This window comes from Alosa alosa, chromosome 18 (assembly GCF_017589495.1).
Source record: "Alosa alosa isolate M-15738 ecotype Scorff River chromosome 18, AALO_Geno_1.1, whole genome shotgun sequence".
NCBI lineage: Eukaryota > Metazoa > Chordata > Actinopteri > Clupeiformes > Clupeidae > Alosa > Alosa alosa.
This window is the reverse complement of record NC_063206.1, coordinates 10,442,320-10,462,306: the sequence shown is the minus strand read 5'-3', so window position 1 is coordinate 10,462,306 and position 19,987 is coordinate 10,442,320. Positions and strand designations below refer to the sequence as shown.

General features: G+C 45.2%; 1 protein-coding gene across 3 annotated transcripts in view; it reads left to right on the top strand.

The window, feature by feature from the left end:
- LOC125311771 (regulator of microtubule dynamics protein 2) overlaps positions 1 to 16,402 on the top strand; it is a 47,348-nt gene extending 30,946 nt beyond the window's left edge. For all 3 annotated transcript variants that reach the window (XM_048270091.1, XM_048270092.1, XM_048270090.1), the window contains exons 9-14: positions 8,872 to 8,947; positions 9,751 to 9,828; positions 12,306 to 12,404; positions 15,140 to 15,193; positions 15,290 to 15,370; positions 16,154 to 16,402. In XM_048270091.1, coding sequence (XP_048126048.1) covers positions 8,872 to 8,947; positions 9,751 to 9,828; positions 12,306 to 12,404; positions 15,140 to 15,193; positions 15,290 to 15,370; positions 16,154 to 16,201 — 436 coding nt within the window. In that variant the 3' untranslated portion in view covers positions 16,202 to 16,402. The remainder of the gene's footprint in view (positions 1 to 8,871; positions 8,948 to 9,750; positions 9,829 to 12,305; positions 12,405 to 15,139; positions 15,194 to 15,289; positions 15,371 to 16,153) is intronic.
- The last annotated feature ends 3,585 nt before the right edge of the window (positions 16,403 to 19,987 follow it).

The window sequence follows — 19,987 nt, the reverse complement described above, 5'->3', positions numbered from 1 at the left end:
GACATGCACAGATACATACTTTTTCTGAAAGTGTCATGAGCATAATTGTTTGCCAAAGATAACTTGCTGTGGACATATGACTATAAGTAGCAGTAAGAAGTACTCTGAACCCCCTTGACCCAAACACACATACACACACACACACACACACGCACACACGCCACACACACACACACACACACACACAGATATCTATAAGCGTTAGCCCAGTGTTTCTGCATAGCACCTATAGTTGCTCCTGCACTGGCAGTAGATGCTGATAGTATCAGAGGCCTGCAGGAATGTTAACAGCAGCCGCCGTGTCTCCCGATAGCCCAGTGTGTAGACGCCTCTGCTGCTGCTGCTGTTTACCCCACTCCATTTTAAACCACCTCCTTCCCCTCAACACACACACACACAAACACACACACGCACACACACACACACACACAACACACACACACACACACACACACACACACACACACACACACACACACAAACACACATACATGTGCCTGCATACACAACACACACACACACACACAAAGCAATACACATACACTACTACCACTGAAACCCACCGCTATTAGCAACCTCTGTATCTCCACTCCATGCCTCCAGATCATTTAAGTGTCGCTCCACCTTTTGTTGGAACCTCAGCGTCCCTTTGTCAGGGATCAGTGGTTTAACTCACATGTGTACTGATTATCCACCTGTCCCTGCAATCTAAGTGGCAGCAGGTGAGGGGGGCATTTCAGGACTGAATAACTGCCAGCTCAATTTATTGTTGTCTTGACTTGTCCTCAAACTACACAGGCGAAGCTCCTGTCGCCTATGTCGCTGAAGTCCCTGATATAATTTCCATCAGCTCATGCACAGCTGATGGACAGCCGTGGGCAGCCGTGGCCCACTGGTTAGCACTCTGGACTTGTAACCGGAGGGTTGCCGGTTTGAGCCCCGACCAGTGGGCCATGGCTGAAGTGCCCTTGAACAAGGCACCTAACCCCTCACTGCTCCCCCTCGAAAGCGCTGTTGTAGCAGGCAGCTCACTGCGCCGGGATTAGTGTGTGCTTCACCTCACTGTGTGTTCACTGTGTGCTGTGTGTGTTTCACTAATTCACGGATTGGGTTAAATGCAGAGACCAAATTTCCCTCACGGGATCAAAAGAGTATATATACTTATATACTTATTCTTATACATGCTTGTTAGCGTCCCCAGCTGAGACATTGTTTAGTTAATTAAAAGAAGTGTTTACATAAAGCAAGCTTATAGCTTAAAGTCCACATCCATGATAGGAATGTGTAAAGGACATTATTGGCACAGAGAGGGGTGGTGGTTGCTATGGAGTCACACAAGGAGACAGAGGGAACCCCCAGCATGCATGTGGTTTTAATTTTTAATCCACATCTCCTTGTCTCTCTTTTTCCCCCTTGAAAGATATTATCACGTGGTTAATTGTCAGACGTGCTTGTTTGTATGCCACCACCCGCCCCCCGCCATCCACTCTACTCCCCAAGTCACTTCTTTAGAGAGTATAAGCCATTGCTATGGTTTTTCGCCTGGCAGCAGTATTTTATGTTCTGGCTGCAGATAGGTGGACAGATACCATGATCCCACCCCACACTCTGTGCTTCTCCTAGGGGATGATGTGGTAGACAGGTAGGCAAGTAGGCAGGCGAGTGGGCAGGGATGTGTTTGATGTGAAGAGCTCAGGGCAGAGGCACTTGAGGCTGTCAGGACAGACTGTGGGTAGGATTCCATTCCTGCCAGCTCACTCGGTGGCCATAACCACATACAAACACCTGCGCATGCACGCACGTACATGCACACACATACGCACGCACACACACACACACACACACACACACACACACACACACACACACACACACACACACACACACACACACACACACCACACACACACACATGCACATGTATACATGCACATGCACCCTCACACTCACACACACACATTGACACCCATACATGAAGTGGTACATTACACACAAAAATATCAAATGGCAAAATACACTCTCACTGATACCCAGGAACATTCACACGCTAACAGTTCCACATGCTAGTCCCTATATATCTGCATGCATGTGGTAGTAGTGTATGTGCTTGCACGCTGTAGGTGACACAATGACGTTTCTGTGCAATGCAGCCTCATGTCATTGAGCTTATTGCAAATACGAGATCCTAAATTCACTTCTGCATTTCTTTGTGTGGTATGTGTGTGTGTGTGTGTGTCTGTGTCGGTGTGTGTGTCGGTGTGTGTGTGTCGGTGTATGCATGTGTGTGGCTCTGTGTAGTGGCAGTTCACTGACTGCTGCTCTGGCTCCTATAAGGTCCCTGATCCCGACAGCTGAATATAGCCCTGTAGTGAAGCTGGCCACCAGCGTGTGGCTCAAGGGATCAGACACACACACACACACACACACACACACACACACACACACACACACACACACAAAGGTTACTCTCACCTTCAGCGCAGCACAACACAGCACAGCACTGTCCCACTCAAACAAGGGCACTCAGTGTCACTTACACAGAGCTACACACGTAGCCTCCGTCCCCAGTCCGTGCTCCCAACTCAGTATAGCAACACAAGGTCACTAGAGCTTCACGTGCGTTTTGGTTTGTTGATCGTTGTACAGACATTTCTAGCTGTGATTGTTCTTGGCTACAAGATGGATGAGTTTGCAAAGAGTTGAAGGGGAAAGATGGGATAGGTTTTCTGATCTAACCACAGAGATAAGACAGGTTGTCCTGAGATTGTCATGTGCAGATATAGCAGAGTCCTCGAGAGCGACATAGTCTAAATAATTTAAAATGTGTCGAGCAGATTATGTGGGCTGGGATGGACTCCGGCCGTTGCCGTAGCTTTAGGGTTCCGAGGCGTGGAAGTGCAGTCTAGCAGTCAAACACACGCACACACACACACACGGCTGTGCTGAAGGCAACAGGAGAGATAAGACAGCTGTTCCTGCACCGCCGCTGCCTGGATACATCAGGACCACACACGTCACATGCTTGTGCTCTGAAACACGCACGCACATACACACATGCATAAACACGCGCAGACGCACGCACGCACGCACGCACGCACGCACGCACGCACACACACACACACACAGCCAGACATACACTTACAGGCACACACACATCCACACTCACAGCCAGACACACATACACACACACATTTAGACACGCACAAACAAAGCAGATTTCAACCACACACACATAGTCACTCACACACACAAATATTGAGGTAACTTGATGTCTATTTACTGTTGCTTTGAGGTTTAATGGATGAGTTGCGCTTGAGCTCAGGAAGTCAGTTTGTGTCAGGTTTGCAAGACTTGAGCAGCTCCAAGTTGCCTGTTGGAAGCACAGGAGTGTTGCACAACACTTCTCTCCTGCTCCCACACCTGTCATCCTTTGACACCCCTCTGACTTTGCTGGCTCTTACACACTCATTCATCTTGCTTTCGCTCACCCACAGCCTTTTTTCCTCTTTTCTTTCCCCACCCCTCCTGCTGTGTACAGAGAAACTCGGGTAAGCTTAAGTTTCAGCATTGAGGAAAGAACTCCGAGTCCCCAAGGGCAAGAGAAAAGTCTTTCACTGATGCATCCTCTCTCTCTCTCTCTCTCTCTCTCTCTCTCTCTCTCTCTCTCTCTCTCTCTCTCTCTCTCTCTCTCTCTCAGTCTATCTCTCTCTCTCTCTCTCTCTATCTATCTCTCTCTCTCTCTCTCTCTCTCTCTCTCTTTGTGTCCCCCTCTTCTCCATTTGTGGTTATAACAAATTGGGGGTAGCCTGTCCCCCAAACAAAAACTAAACATTGTGTGGAGTTTCTCTGGGAATATGAAAGGGAGAGGTGAGCTACCTCTCTGGTGTGTTTTGCTTGGTACTTGATTAAAATATAATGTGCATTGTTTTGGGCAAAAACATCTGCTAAGGAATTTAAACAGAAACATGAACATAAACAAGCAGGACGTCATGTGCAATAGCTGTGCACCTTTAAGCCTATGCCATTTTTCGCAAGCTTTTCAAAAAGTAACATAAACTGATTGTCTCAGCTCTAGTCAGAGGCTTGGTGGTCTAGGCCTTATATTAACACAGCACCTCCCCAACTTGTTCTCACCCCTGGAAATGGGTTCCGCCATCCACTTTTCCTGATGACTGCTTCAGTGATGACTGCTTTAGTGACTGGTTCACTGCTTCAGCCACAGTCCACTCTAAGTTCATCTGCTGACCTATTATGACTTCCTTATGCATTCTCTGAGGCTGTTCAGTTTAGACTGTGCATTTGGTTCTTTCTGCTGTTGATCCACATAGTTTTTCAGTTTATTTTCCGACACACAGACTTCAAGACCTCTGTAATAACCTTTCCACTATAGACAGTCAAAAATGTCTTCAACTGGATAGCACCTTAAATAAAGTCTTTACACATTCACTTAATTTAGAAGATTTTTTGTATTGTTTAAATACATTATATTTTATCTTGCATACGATATACCTTATCATAAAGTATATTGCACTGACTTGCAGCCAATTTTTGTCACGTTAATGAGAAGAAAAAAAACCCTCCCTCTACATAACCACAAACTGAGCACTGTGACAGGCCCAGCACATTCATTGCAAGTTGTAGCCCTCCTCTCTCTCCGCCATCCACTTTCCCTCTCTCCTGCCCCCTCTCTCCTGCTGTGTTTACCCACAGCACTCTCCCATAGGGAAACCCCACATTCCACAGCCCCAGATACTGCCAAGGCACTCGTCAGCGTCTGCTTGGCCAGTCAATCATGAGGAGATGTCTCTCTCTCTCTCTCTCTCTCTCTCTCGGCCTTACAAGCAAGCCCCTGCCAGAGCTCTACCCTCTCAAGGCAATGTGCGTGCCATGAGAACATGTAGCAAACTGGTACGTGAGGAAGCTGAGCTAATGCACGGTGTGAGGATGGTGGTGTGTGTGTGTGTGTGTGTGTGGGGTGGCAAACTAAAAAAAAACTAGCTGCAGGTTTTGTTGAGCAACCTCCCCGCTGTCAGTCTCCTCACCTGGGTGTTGATTGAGAGAAGATTCCCTAATCGCCTATGGTATGTGACTTTTTGTTATTTTCTACACCTCCCCCTTTCTCAGAAGATTTATTGCCTGTAATCACAATACAGACGGATCCAGCCCGCGCAGCAAGAGGCAAACAAAAACTCGCGCCGGCCCTATTTCCTCCCATCTCTCATCGCCTTGTTCACCTCAACCTCTTCATTTTTCTGCTTTCCTCTTTTTTATCCTCCCTTCCGTTTGGATTCACCACAATGCCTCTTACTTGCCGCCTCAGTTCATCTTCTCGCTTTATTATTGTGAATAATCATACCCTTGGCTTCAAGTAAGGCCTGCTATCTTCTCCGAGGTGGAACACACTCGTGGTTGTGTTTTGTCCTTGGGAGTGTGAGGACCTTCGTGGCCTTTAGATGGGTCTGTTGGAAGCGACTCACTCTGGCTCTTTCGTGATCCTCCTGTTGCATGAGAGTAGTAGCTGGAGATGGACGCGGTGTGACTGCCAAAACCAACGGCATGGAGTGTTTTTGTTGGCCGTGGGTTGGCAATGCCGTGCCATGCTCGCACTGTCTGGGCTGCTGTTGTGGTGTTGAGCTCACTACACTAATATGTCCTCCCACACATTACACGCACAGCACACGCACGCACACACACACACACACACACACACACACACACACACACACACACATACACACACACACTAGGGCTTTCACGACTAGTGATTTTCAGTAGTTGACTAGTTGTTCATAACAGTCGACGACTAGTCGAGTAGTTGTTCATTTATTTGTTTGTTAAGTTGATGCGTTAGTTCACATTAAGGAAGATGCAGAGGGTGGAGTTCTGGTGAATACTTAAACTGTATTTTTGTAATGCAGAAAGAACATAACAATACGAAAATTCATAGGTTATTCTATCCACATTGGTTAATATAAAACAGCTAAAAAAGCTGACCACAGCCTAAAGCACGGGTGTCAGCTGCCAGGTTGCATTGACCACGGAAGTAAACGTAACCATTGCCAACTTCACGGACACGGAGTTCAGCACGCATTTTTCATTGTGTCTTTAGCTAAAGAATTAAACTGGAATCACCATAAACCGCAGTGGCAACATACAACAATTAAAACAGTGTGGCCATTAGTAAATATTAGCCTATAGCATATGTGCATTACTCATCGCTGTCATAGTCCTACTCACTTCCACTCTGCCATGTTTTAGGTTCATGAAAAAAAAAAAACGAGGGCATTGACGTGGAGAAATGGAGACTTGACCGCTGTCAGGTGACTGTTACAACTTCACTGCCAGGGAAAAAAACACTCACTCGGAGTAGGCCTATTGGTGGCAGGAATAGCCAGATCAATTTCTCGATAACTTCGCCAGAGAGGGGAAACATTTTGTTAACGACTAGTCGACTACCGCCTACAGCGCCGACTAGTGGTTGTAATAGTTGACTAGTCGACTAGTTGGAGAAACCCCTAACACACACACACACACACACACACAAAAAGACATTGCCTATGCACGCTCACTCATTCACCTACACACCCGATACACAATACACACATGACAGTGTAGTTTAGTGTTTGAATATATGCAGTACATATAATGGAGATTTATAGCTATGAGCTATGGCATTTATCAGCTATGGCATACTAACATCAGAACATGCTGCTTGGGGAGGAACTCATATCCTTGGCTTTGACGAGGCATTGTTAACCAGCTGAGCCGTACAGTAGCCTAAGCTGTTTTGGGACGGATGCCATCCAGGTCAGTCGTGTTGGCACTGGGCATCGTGCCCTGTCTGCAGCGCCCGGTGTTAGTCAGAGAGCCGGACCCCCCACCACCACCACCACCACCTATTCACCCACCCCTGTGGTGGCAGAGTTCACACGGCAGTCACGCAACAGCAAGGGTCACGACTCGCAGGCAAGCACTGGATAAGCCAGCTCACCACTCATTGTTTTCTTTTGGAGCGCCAATCCGTTCAGATACGGAACGCCTGCTCTCCTTCATCTGATTAACAGTCACTGAGTGGGAGGGAGAGGGAGAGAGGTGGATGGACAGAGTGGTATGAAAGGTGGGAGAGAGAGAGAGAGATGGATGGATGGACAGACAGAGTGTGAAAGGTAGAGGGAGAGAGAGAGAGAGTTGGATAGACAGATTGTGAAAGGTAGAAGGAGAGGTAGAGTGAGAGAGAGAGATGGAGAGAGGAGATGGGGGGTGATTACATAAAAGAAAATAACTAAACCTCACGACAGTATGGGTGAAGAAGAACGAGAGATGGAGATAGGTTGACTGAGCACAGGAAACAGACAGGAAGAGGCATGAGAAAAGAAAGGGGAGAGCAAGATGAACAGACAATATAGGATGAACAATAAGTCTCTAATAGGGAGAGTGAGTGAGCTGGAGAGAGATAAAGAAAGAAAGAAAGAAAGAAAGAAAGGAATAGATTGACAGTGAGAGTGATACAGTGGGAAGCATTGAAGCAGACAGACTGAGAGAGATTGACTTGGGAGCGAAGGCGCAGAGTCTGACCGAGTTACATTTACATTTCTTCATTTGGCATATGCATTTATCCAGCGACTTAACAGCAAGTTCCTCCAGTGAGCTGGCTGCGAACCAAGGTTCCAACTACTGCACATAAATCCCCATTGCTCTCTATGCACACACCCACACACTTACTCACACACCGTGACTTTCGGTAACGGTCGATCCCCCTCCCCTTAGCCCTCCTTCCTCTGCTGGTCGACCTTTTCACCCGGCGCTGCAGCGTATGAAAGGTGTTTGTGTCCTGCTGCACAGTTTAATGCTGAGTACCAGCAGGATTAGGGAGCTCTGCGCTGAAAGGCCTTTGATCACCTCATTCCACCCATCTTACAACACTCGACACCAGGAAAGCAAATGCACGCCTGCATACACATGCACATATGCACACTTGCACATATACGCGCGCACACGCATGCGTGCCCACACACACACACATGCGTGCACACACACACACACACACACACACACACACACACACACACACACACATACACATACACATTCACACACACACACACAAAATACCAGCTTGCTTTGTTTGCTCATCCAGTTCTTTACAAAACTTCCACAAATTAACTTTAAAGGCACTCTAAGTAACGTCACTTCTGTTGACGTTCAAACCAAACAGAAAGCTAGTTTGCTACTTCCTCCCCCTTCCTCCCGTGCAAATGAAACTCTCCTAAACGCGCATCTTGTCTGTGATTTTCTGGAACAGATTGTTATGTTTTTATGGGCAAGGTTTGACCAAGTTGTTTCGGAGTCGTTTTTGGAGCCTGGGTTGTCCAGAGAGATCGTGTTTTTTTACAGTGTGTTCAGGACACAGGCAGCTAGCAGATGGTGAAGTGATATTAGCTGTAAGTGACAAAAAAATGTTTTAGCCCCCCACACACACACACACACACACACACACACACACACTCACACACTGGTCATGGTGGTCATGGCTGCTGGAGCTTGTCCATATTGGGGGACAAGGAGACAGGCCACTGCTCTGGGGCTTTGTGTGTCGGGACGAAACAGGGGCGGTGGACTCCGTTGCATGGGGGATATCGGGAATTAATGGCCATCCTTGTGTTCTCAGTCAGGCGGTCAGCACCCCACAATCTAGGTTAACTTATTTCATCAATGGTCATCATGACTGGATAGTTCATAGAAGCTGGCAAGAATGTCATGCTTCGTATAGTGTTTAAAGCAATTTCAGTTGTGTTGTTAGCCATTGTGTTAGTAGAATGTTTTCACAAGGTTGTTTGTTTTTTAATGCTCTCTTTCTCTTCACTTGTGCAGGTTTGCCATATTGTGTGGACAGTTATCAGAGTATGACACTATCCAGAATAAAATCAAAAATGGCTATCTGTTTAAGGTGAGTACATGTGTAAAATCACCCAATATGAAACACTCCGTAGTCCTCAGAAGACTCTCTAGTCTATTTGCTGTGTGCTCTGATGGCATCCATATTAAAGCCATCATGTTCCTGCAGTTTGGGTCCCATACATGCACATGTAAGTCCCTACTGCATTGGTTCCCGGCCTGGAAAAAACCTTTGTCTTTCACAAAAATAGCACTCAATGATGTAACCTATACTGTAGGTGTGAATATATGACTGGCTACTGTGTGTGTGTGTGTGTGTGTGTGTTTGTATAGTGTATAGTGTGTGTATAGCGGACATTGTGCACGTAGTCCTGTCTGTCTGCCGCTGTGGGATTGGAGAGGAGGGCGGGTGCTCAGTTGTTCAGTAAGAGCCCTGCTCAAAAGATCAGGCCGCGTAGCAGTAAGGCACGTAGCATCCATCATACCTGTCAGCCGGAACCCAAAACACTTTTATCTGCTCGACAGGTGAACAACAAAAGAGGAAAAGTGGGTGAGAGGGGAGGTAGGGAGAGAGAGGGACAGAGGGAGGGAGGGAGTAGAGGAGAGGAGAGAAGAAGAGAGAATTTGGGCGTAGCGTAGGAAAAAGTAAGTGGACTGGCAAGAGCGAGGGGTTGGAAGAGGGGAGAGGGAAGGAGGGAGCGATAGGGAAGATGTATGATATTTGGAGGGGGTGAAAGTGAGAGAGACCGAAGTGATTTATGGACAGAAGAGAGGTGTGTGCTGATCCCTGTAGAGCCAAAGACACACTAGCAAAACACACACACACTGAGCTGTTTCCTGACCATCTCTCCCCAGGATCATCTGGATCTAGCCATCGAGCTGAAACCTGAGGACCCTCTCTCCTATTACCTGCTGGGCCGATGGTGTTATGCCGTAAGTCACCCGCAAGCCCACTACAATAGCCTGGCGGGCCATCCTATATCATTGAAATGTATAGTCTGGAATCGAACCATTCACCTCGCTTAATCCAAGGGGCGGGCAGAGAATTGTCTTTCAAACTGCCTAGGCATGCAATAGGCCAGCGCTACGACATCCGTATCCGGTCGGCAAAACGGCAAATACATCCTTCTTCGAAAAGACTGACTTAAGTGCATTGTGTTGCTCAACTTTCAAAGAAAAGCACAAGTCCAACTCCTCCAAAGTTGACGCAAACGCCCGATTCAAACAACAGCTCTTCGTTAAGCCATAGCCACCTTCCTTGTTGTTCACCGTCGCCCGGACTGTCGTTATCCTGTTAAGCCCGCCTTAAGACTCTCTAACAAAATAGAAAGGCCGTGATTGGATGACGTCCACGGCGTCAGCCAATAGAAATCCCTATGGTTTGGTACTAGACGTACAGGCTGAGCAAATTAATTTGCCGTCGCTAGGGTGCGTCTAGATTTCTAGGCTACCACTACAACGCAACCGGAGCCAAACACATTGGGCCATGTCAGCCATATTGTATACAAGTATAAGTATATATACTCTTTTGATCCCGTGAGGGAAATTTGGTCTGTGCATTTATCCCAATCCGTGAATTAGTGAAACACACAGCACACAGTGTACACACAGTGAGGTGAAGCACACACTAATCCCGGCGCAGTGAGCTGCCTGCATCAACAGGGGTTAGGTGCCTTGCTCAAGGGCACTTCAGCCGTGCCTACTGGTCGGGGTTCGAACCGGCAACCCTCCGGTTACAGGTCCGAAGTGCTAACCAGTAGGCCACGGCTGCCCCTATTGGTCATTTAGCTGTCCACCACCTCGACCCATGGACGTCCTCCCACTTCTTGCTCGCACTGTTTAAAAGTCCAGGCCGCTGTTACCGTTTGTTGTCTCTCTGGCATTTCCAGGAGATGTTTCCATTCTGTGATAAGCACGCTCAAAAGCTGGCCACTTTGGACCGGCCATTGTCCACTCAAGGAGCTTCCACTCAAGGAGCAGTCGTTGTGTAAACACGCTGCTTAGATCAATTTGTCTCTGTCCAAACACCCACCGGGCCACCCATCGACCGAACATTTTTTTTCTAAAGATTAGACTGGTTTGATGCTGAGGTGATGTTTTAGTATTTGACATAATGAACTGAGCCGCGTGGATTGATCTACTATGATATGTAGACCAAGAAGTATTCCATGTGTAAACACACAGCTTAGATACATTTCTCTCTGTCCAAACAGCAACTGGCCACCCATTAATGCTTAATGATAACATTCTTTTTAACATAAAGAGTCGACTGGTCTGATTCAGAGGATTAAGTCAAGTTATCACCGGTAACAGTAAGTGACGTGTTAGTGTTTAGCATGAGGAACTGAGCCATGTTTATTGTGCTGTGTTGGTGTAGGAAAGGGAAAGGGGCATGAGTGAGAGAGACGAGCCCTTAAACTGCCTCCCTCTCTCCACCCCTCAGTGCTAACACCTCCACTCAGGCGTCACCACCTCTGTTGGCTTTGCCGCTAGCGCTGCGTTGGAAAGAAATGACACGGCGCCAACAGTACACCTGCAATTAGCAGATACCCCACACACCCACCATCCCTCCTTCTTTATCCATCCTGTGCCCGTTTTTCTTTTTCTTTTTTTTTTTTTTCCTTCTCACACAAAATGGTGGGGAAGGAACATTTCATACGCCCTTACAGCTGTTCCTCCCCCGAGCCATTATCTAATTCCTGGAAATGCGTGCCACGCGGGTGGGTAGGGTAGGGGCCGGTACTGTTGCCCAGTGTTTGGAAGATAACGCAAGCGTGTGGGGTTTGTTTGTGTGTGTGTGTGTGTGTGTGTGTATGTATAGTAATAGATGGCGCTAGGATCTTTCTTTCCACTGTTGTGCTTTTCTGATTGGGTAATTAGTACTGTGGTTGAAGGTGATTGAAAAACTTGATTCCTATTCTAATTAATCTGGTGGGACGGTGGCTATTGCACACAATAATTCTTGGCTGGCATTTCGTCTGGATTGCCAGAGTTACTTGGAATCATAAATAAGAACAACATGCAATCAGAACATTCCTGCGGATGACTTTGACAAAATGACAAAATGATTTGTCATTTTGTTCATCCAGTGTTGGCTTTCTTTTTCTCTCTGCGTTTATGGGTCCTTGATCTCAGTCACTCTCTCTTTACTGTGTAAACATCTCACAGCCATGTCAGCCATTATGTCACCTCTATTGTTGTTACATTACATTTGATTCATTGCTCTAACATCCACAACCCTCCTTAACTTTCTTGCCCTGTAGTTAGGCAGAGTAATGGGACTCTATTACCTCTGGGTGCTACTGCAACCGTATACCCCAGACAGGTGTTATCCCAAACACGGGCATTTTCTCTGTGTAGATGTGTGCTTCAGTGTCAGATTTGTGTTCTAATGTCTTGCCTCATGGCAGGTTGCACAGTGCACGTGGATTGAAAGGAAAATTGCTGCTACTCTTTTTGGAGAGCCTCCCAACGCAACTGTCCAGGACGCCCTGCAGAACTTCCTCAAGGTACGGCACTTTCACAGTGTTACACTCTTCAAAGCCAGGCCTTCAGTCCAAATTCAGTTTTGGCTTGTCAGTCATCATCATGTACACAGAGTGCCTCCTGGGTAGATCTCATGTTTACACACCATGACCGTCCAAACACATGTAGTACCAGCTCGAGGCATCTGGGCCATCCTACAGTAACTTACACTAGCAGCCCCTGGGCACACAGAGCTAATCGCTGCCAATGTTTGCGCATCACCATGAAAACATCTTCTTTTCCTTTAATATATATATTTATTTTTAAGAAGACTTGTGCTAGAGGCTTGAGATACAGGTAGAAAGCACTGATCTGTTAGGGCAATGTTGAAATTGCTGCAGCAAAGACTAGGATCATATTGAAGGCAAAAGTCCTATTTGGAATAAAGCGAGTCAGTTATAGATTTGCCCACTGAGGAACAAGTTACCGAGCTTAAGGTTTCCCCTGGTATACTATAAAGCTTTGAGGACAACGTGTCACTCTTAAAGCCACTATAGTCATTGCTATGAACTTTCCTTCAACCAACTTGGGCTACCAGCCGTTGCCTTTACTAGCCTTTAGTGCACAGGCAAGAGTGTTTGTTTTGTTTTTGTTGTGTGTGTGTGTGTGTGTGTGTGTGTGTGTGTGTGTGTGTGTGTGTGTGTGTGTGTGTGTGTGTGTGTGTGTGTGTGTGTGCATAAGCAATATATACCCTTAGGGCCGTCTTTCTTTCTCCTTTTCTCTCTTTCTTTCTTGTCCTTTTTTCCCTTTAAGACCAAGCCCCTTGTATTTAAGAAGGGCTTAATCTATGTTCCCTCATTTCACATGTTTATATAGAGAATTGAAATTGCTCCTGGCCAAGATTCTCATGCATGCCTCATCTTCACGTCTTGTGTATCTCACCCATCAATTTGATTTAAGTGGTGTGTGTTGTAACTTGTTACTCCTCATTGCCACGACTCAGGGGGGTGTTGGAGGGGGATGTGGGTTGTCTAGCTTTTAACAAACAATTCCTGAAGAATTATACAACAGCTGTGGCTGATTGCGCAGGACTGACATACAAAAACAGTGGCTGCAAGCGCACAGTCTTCCAAGCAGGGGTTGAGTCAACAACAGTAACACCAACAACAGCAAAAAAGAAAAAATGACTAAATTTGCAGCTGTTGGCCACATCTTTTGTGTTCTCTGGCAGTGAAACAGGTCCAGTCTCTTTGGCGTGTAATTGCCCAATTTGCTTGCTAAAGAGCGGTCACTGCACTGCCAGATGGGTCAGAGATGTCTCTCTGGGCTTTGCTTTGGCAGCAGGGCAGATATGAGATTGGCACTTTTGAAATCTCCCTCTCTGTCTAGCCCTTTCGTTCTCTCTCTCTAGGTCTCTCTGCCAGCAGAGGGGGCATGTCAGCTTGTTACTCACAGCATTTCTCTATAGGAGTCACTCTGAAGTCACAAAGCTGGTTTCAAATAGAACTGAAGTGACAGTTGAGAGAGACTAAAATTAGTGTGCAAAAAAGCAGTGAAACGTTTTCAAAATGCTCAAAAAAGCTTTCTAGATTTCCCAATTATCAGTTGAGAGAAAATTTAAATCCTTTGCAGGAGCATGTGCATCTACCAACTTCTTACCGCTCCTTAAACCACTGTATTGTTTCAATAAAAGGTGGTGTTGAGTTACTAGGAAAACAATCTTAACTATACTCTGCCTTAGGGTCCAATCTAAAACTCTCTTTTACACAGACAGAACATGCATCAGATGGGGGTGTGTGACATGTGAAATGTAATTTATATAAATGAGGAGTTAAAGTCGTAAAATTGCAGTGGAATGCTCCTATCATATTTTCATTGGCAGTTTTAAAACCCTCTGTCAGCACTGATGTGACGTGACAAGACAAGTGCTCAGCTGCATCTAGGCCTAGAGACACGCAGAAAACTGTTTACAAACACCGTCTGACTCCAAAGCCCTGCAGCGTATATCGTTTGCCGTTTCATTGATTTTTACAGCCGTTTGAGAGAGCATTCCAGCTATCTTCTGTGTGGGTTGTTGTTAAAATGTCCTTCCTAAGATCACTACGCCCTGTCATTACCTCTGGCTTTCACATCAGCAGTCCCAAAATCATTTGTTGTTAAGAGGAGTTACTGGCTGCTGCCGGTAGCATTTAGGATTTCAGCTCAGACAGTACAAGCCCCAATCTGTGGATTCTTCGCCAGTAAAAGGGATTTGCTGTTTATTCTTGAAATACTTTTCCTTTTTTTTTTACTGTTATAGAGGCTGTTTAGATAAGTCAGGATGTGTGTACAATTCCTGTCTAAAAGTAACAGATAGTCAGGAAATAAAACAACTTGATAAGGGTAAGGGGAGCACTGCCATTATCTGACCCAGCTGTGCAGTACTTCAGCACCTGGCTAATGGCTAAGGAAATAAAACCTCTTTGACTCAGTCCAGGAACTGATTGGTCCAATTAAGGGTGTGGCACACTGTTAGACATAGCTAGTGGCATGTCGAGAGTCCTGTAAATGTCCATCTTTTGTTTCCCTTTTATAGAGCTCCTGTACTCTTTTTTTCCCCTCAACTTACTCTGCCTCCACCCTTCCATCTTTCATCCCTCTCAGTTTATTCAGTCCTTCCTTCATTTTCAGCGGTCATCTTTTACTTCATCTCTCTCTCTCTCTCTCTCTGCTCTTCCTCTGCCATTGTGCCTTTCTCTGTTCATTCACCTCATGTAACATACTCCTTTTTGTTCATTAGGCTGAAGAGATATGTCCACAATACTCAAAATCCAATCTCGTCTTCCTGGCAAAGGTCAGTGGAAAGCCATTTTAAAACGCACCTGACATTAAGGCTGCAGATAAGGCCGTGGAGCCCATTAACACTAGACGTATCTGCTTGGTTGAACAGTGTTATAAGGATCTGGGCCAGAAAGAACAGGCCAGAGAGGTGTGCAACACAGCATCCAGCATTGGCAACACTACTACAGAGGTAGGCCAGTGGATATCCACCTCCCTTTAAACTGGACTGTACCTTTCAGTGAATTTGAGTTGCAGCTGTCACATGGTCTCACAGTGTCCTTATAAAACAGTGGTCACCAACCTTTTTGAGCCCAAGATCCCTAACCTCGCCCTGAACAAAGGCAAGATCTACCTAGCGTCAAAAGAAAATCAAAGCTAAAATACTTTCAATTTAAGGCCTTTTATTAAGGCAAATGTATCAGGTCAAAAATATCACATCCTCCACCCCCTTATACAGGCGTCAATGAGATAACAACACTTTAACATAGTCTTTACTTACATGATTTTGGTTTTGATTTTCTAATTGGAGTAAGTGGTTGTGACAAAACGTCATGATAAATTTGATGTTTGATCGCTGTTTTGGTATGAAGCATCTTTCACGTAATTAGTGCGTACTCTAGAAAGTGAAAGTAACCTAAGCCTAGGCCTACAATGCACTCCATGTCTGTGCACGTCCGCAATCGATTACATTCTTCAAATGGAGAACAAATTCCTGATCACTAAACTTTTGTTTTTTATTTTGACTGTTTTGACTGTTTTTAATTCTCCTATTATTCTCGGGATCTACTGGGCAAGTCCTAAAGATCTACTGGTCGATCGTGATCGACGGGTTGGCGACCACTGTTATAAAACATACCTTCCTATCATTCTGTATCTGCCTCTTACCCACTATCTTTCTGTCCCTTTCTCTCTCCATCTCTCTCCATCTCTCTCTCTCTCTCTCTCTCTCTCTCTCTCTCTCTCTCTCTCTCAGGACGATGAGGCTCAAAAGGAGCTGGACTCCCTTCTCCCCTATCTGTAGCCACGCGGTTACTGTATTACACTGATCACACTGAAGCAGAACTACATTTTCCTGACTTCGACCTCAGGCTGTTACCAGCTTGACCCGCACGTTGAGGTCAATGTGAAGAAAATTGGGAATATTTTAATTTTTTTGTCAGTGTGCTTTGTCAGTTACGTTTTTACTTGGATTTTGGAAGAACTATTACCTTGGATCTTGGAAGAACTAACAATATTAAAACAATGGGGTGCAAATATTAGATTATTATCATGCCCATCATGTTGATAAGGAACAGGAACTGACAAAAGTAATATGATCAGTTGTGTTGGGTGCACAAACAAGGAATGGGGCCCTTTTGCTGAGTTTTTGTCTGGGTCACACCTGATGGTGTTTGCTTACCTTTGATACCCATTATGACTGAACAAAACAAAACAAAAAAAAACTGTAGTTTCCAGAAAGTTCCCTGGGAGAGGGGAGCATACCCAGACTGGTACCCAACACCACTGAAGAAGAAGAGCTGTCTGGATCGCTGAAACGGTTATCTGCGTCCTGACCTCTCTGCCACAACAATCCTGTCGGCTTTTGTCGTTTTCAGCACATTTTTACCTCTAATGGCAGCAGCAGCAGCAACAACCGGAAAAGGAAAACAAAAAATGGGACCCAAACAATAGAGCACCCAAACAAGGCTTTTCATTCAGTGGCCAACACCTGACCCCTCCTGTCTGATCTGTCTCTCTCTCTCTCTCTCTCTCTCTCTCTCTCTCTCTCTCTCTCTCTCTCTCTCTCTCTCTCTCACTCACTTTTTCTCTTTGTGTCCCCATTTATGTGGGTGTGGGTGTGGGTGTGTGTGTGTGTGTGTGGGGGGTGGGGTGTGTGTGGGGGGGGGCGCTTTCCCACTGGTCAACTGGACCATTGACATTTGCTACACCTTTGTCCCAGTTGTGGGATAAATGGGGCTGTCAGTCAGTGGCTGACCCCTCTGCCGCGAGGCCAGCGCTCCCGTCCTCTGTTTGGGGGTAACAAGCGGCTCCGTCGCCCCCCAGTGCACACCAGCACCCCGGCGCCTCACGCCCCTCGCTAATCCGCCAGCGAAGGAGAACGAGCAGGGGATGGAGGCAGCTCGTCTGACATTTTGTCCTTTTCTTTTCATTCTTTAATTTTTTCTCTCAGAATGAGAATCATTGTTTTTACATTCCTACTGCATGTTATGTCACATGTTTTTTATCACAGTGACTGGATTACTGTCATTATTACCAGTCAATGCTGTTGTCATGTCTTAAGAAGTCTGCTCATACAACTCTGATCTTCTGGACATTTATCATCAGAAGGGGAGAAAAGAGTATTGATGTACTCAATTCTATGAAACTGTACTGTAAATTGTTTCTATGGATATCATAAAGTGTGCTATTATTGTTTGTTGGAAGAAAAAATGTGGAAATTGAATGTTAGGGTTGCATTAGAAGAGGTCTTGACCTAATTACATATTTGGCCTTCCTGAGATCAAATTACTTGCAACATGTCAACATAAAATAAGCGGTTTTATGTCTTTATATTTTCCTTTTATTTAGACTTTATTTTTCTTTAGATTCTTATTGTTGAGCAACAGTAATGTTTTTGGTGTAATTTGGAATTTAGGCATTTGGAGCTGCAATATTTTATGAATTACATTACAAGGAAATTGTAATGTAAGTAAATTACTATTAACAAAATTTGATATAGAATTCTACACAGATGATTATATTTACATGGTAAAGGTTAACAGAGCAATTACAGGTTACCATTAAAACATGTTCATCCATCCTATCACCCCACTCTTTGCCTCATTCCTGGGATTATCCCATGATCTGACTCAGTGGTCTGCCATCCAGTCAGATTAGGACTGCAGTGTCTCCCATCTGTGGGCACGTCTTTACACGAAAGACATATTCAGCAACACTACAAATGGCGTCAGACTGAGATCTACATTTCCCTTTATCAGAGATGGGATCAGTAGCCTACTAAACGCACAAGCAGCCCCATTACGGCGCATTTGTGTTCCTCTCCTGATTGTCCCTCCTCATCTTGTGGCATCTTGAAAAGGTATAAAAATTAAAACATGTTTACCACATCCTTCTTTTCTCTTGATCTGCTCATTCTTGCCCAGTCTTCATGATGGGAATGCATTATTGTGTGTAGGAAGTGGTTTGGCTGATAACAGCACTAGGCTGAGTTGGGGAACTTTGTCCGGGCGCTCCAGCATCCTCTCTCGCACACTTTGTTCTCACCCTGCACCTCCTGGATAGATGGGAAAATCAGAGCGTGGAAGCCATCACATGGCCTCTCCATCTGTTTCAGAAAGCGGCTCACTTGACATTCCTTACACACAAACGTATGGACTGCAGTTTATTTATTTTTATGTCAGAAGAATAGGCCTATTCCATGCAACTGAATGATTCCAAGTCTAGTATTTTAATTTAGGCAACTACCGGTATTCAAGGTGTATTAGAGCAGTAAGAACAGAAGAGTCATAGATAGGGGCGCGTGTTGTGTCAGGTAGGCTACAGTTGGGGTGTTGCATCCCTAAGCACGGACAGCGATGTGTAGCCGGTCCCCTCAATGGCGGCTATGCTTTCATTCAATACAGTCCAGGATATCATATTAGGTTATAACAGGTTAGCTGAAAATGTAGGTTATATTCTATTTGTAAATTAACAACACGCATTTCATAATGACAACGTTATTTTACTCGGCTTATCATTAAGTCCCAGGTCAACGTTAATGGTTCATTATGCCCAATACTGTTGTGATAGCTACACTGTCCCAGAATAGTGGGTCTGGCTCGTCAGCCTACCAGAATAGGCTATGTCACGAACTTAACTTGGTTGTGCGTCTTTGTAAGCAATCTCCTAACTTCACTTTTCCCACAGCACAGTTCCACCTAAGCGACTGGATTTATTCTGAAAATAATGTTTTAGTAGCCTACTCAAAAACCTATAGTATATGACTAAAACATTGATATCAGTCTGAGCCTCGAGATGATGATTAATCTGCTAAATTTGGCATCCGCAAATCGTGAAAAATATTTTCGTTTAACTCTTAATCTCGCGTGCCCGCTCGTTTCGTATCAGCTCTTGCATCGCTGCCCACGGTTATTATTGCAGGTTGGAGGACATTCTCCATTGACACAACTTTGTACACGGAGGCAGTATTTATAGTGCATACTTTCCTACAATGCAAACATGGTGGTGTTATTGAGAGTCAGGGCAGAATCGGGTCTGTGTAGATTGTTTGTAGCCTAGTGAAAACAAAGATCAGAGATAAAAAAAAAAAAAACCCTGCTCAAAACAGGGTCAAGCACCCAATTTACATAATAATGCAAAACAACAACAACAACAAAAACCATTTCCATGGAATGTTAGAATTAAGAATAGTCATGGGATGACATAAACATAAATTATTGAAAGTAAACTGTTCTATTATATCACTTAAATTTGACAAATAGGATACACATATGTATATTAGCATGTATCGGGGAGTGTTTTCCCACATGTGTGTTTTGTATTCATACCCTGCAGAAGTAAACACACATAGTTCCCTAGAAGTCAGAATGTCTGCAGCATGCAAAATTCCCTATGCAGATCACATTCTTGGCATGCATTTTAGTGTCATGACTCATGTTTGACCACTGGCTTAAGGAGGCCCAGCTGGCAAATCCACAGGACAACAGTGTTTTATCCAGTGTCTGCATGAGCATTGTTTGTTATGAATGAGTGTGGCTGGTTTGACCGCTAATCAGTGGACAAAGCCGTGCCACGTGAGACTCGTGGT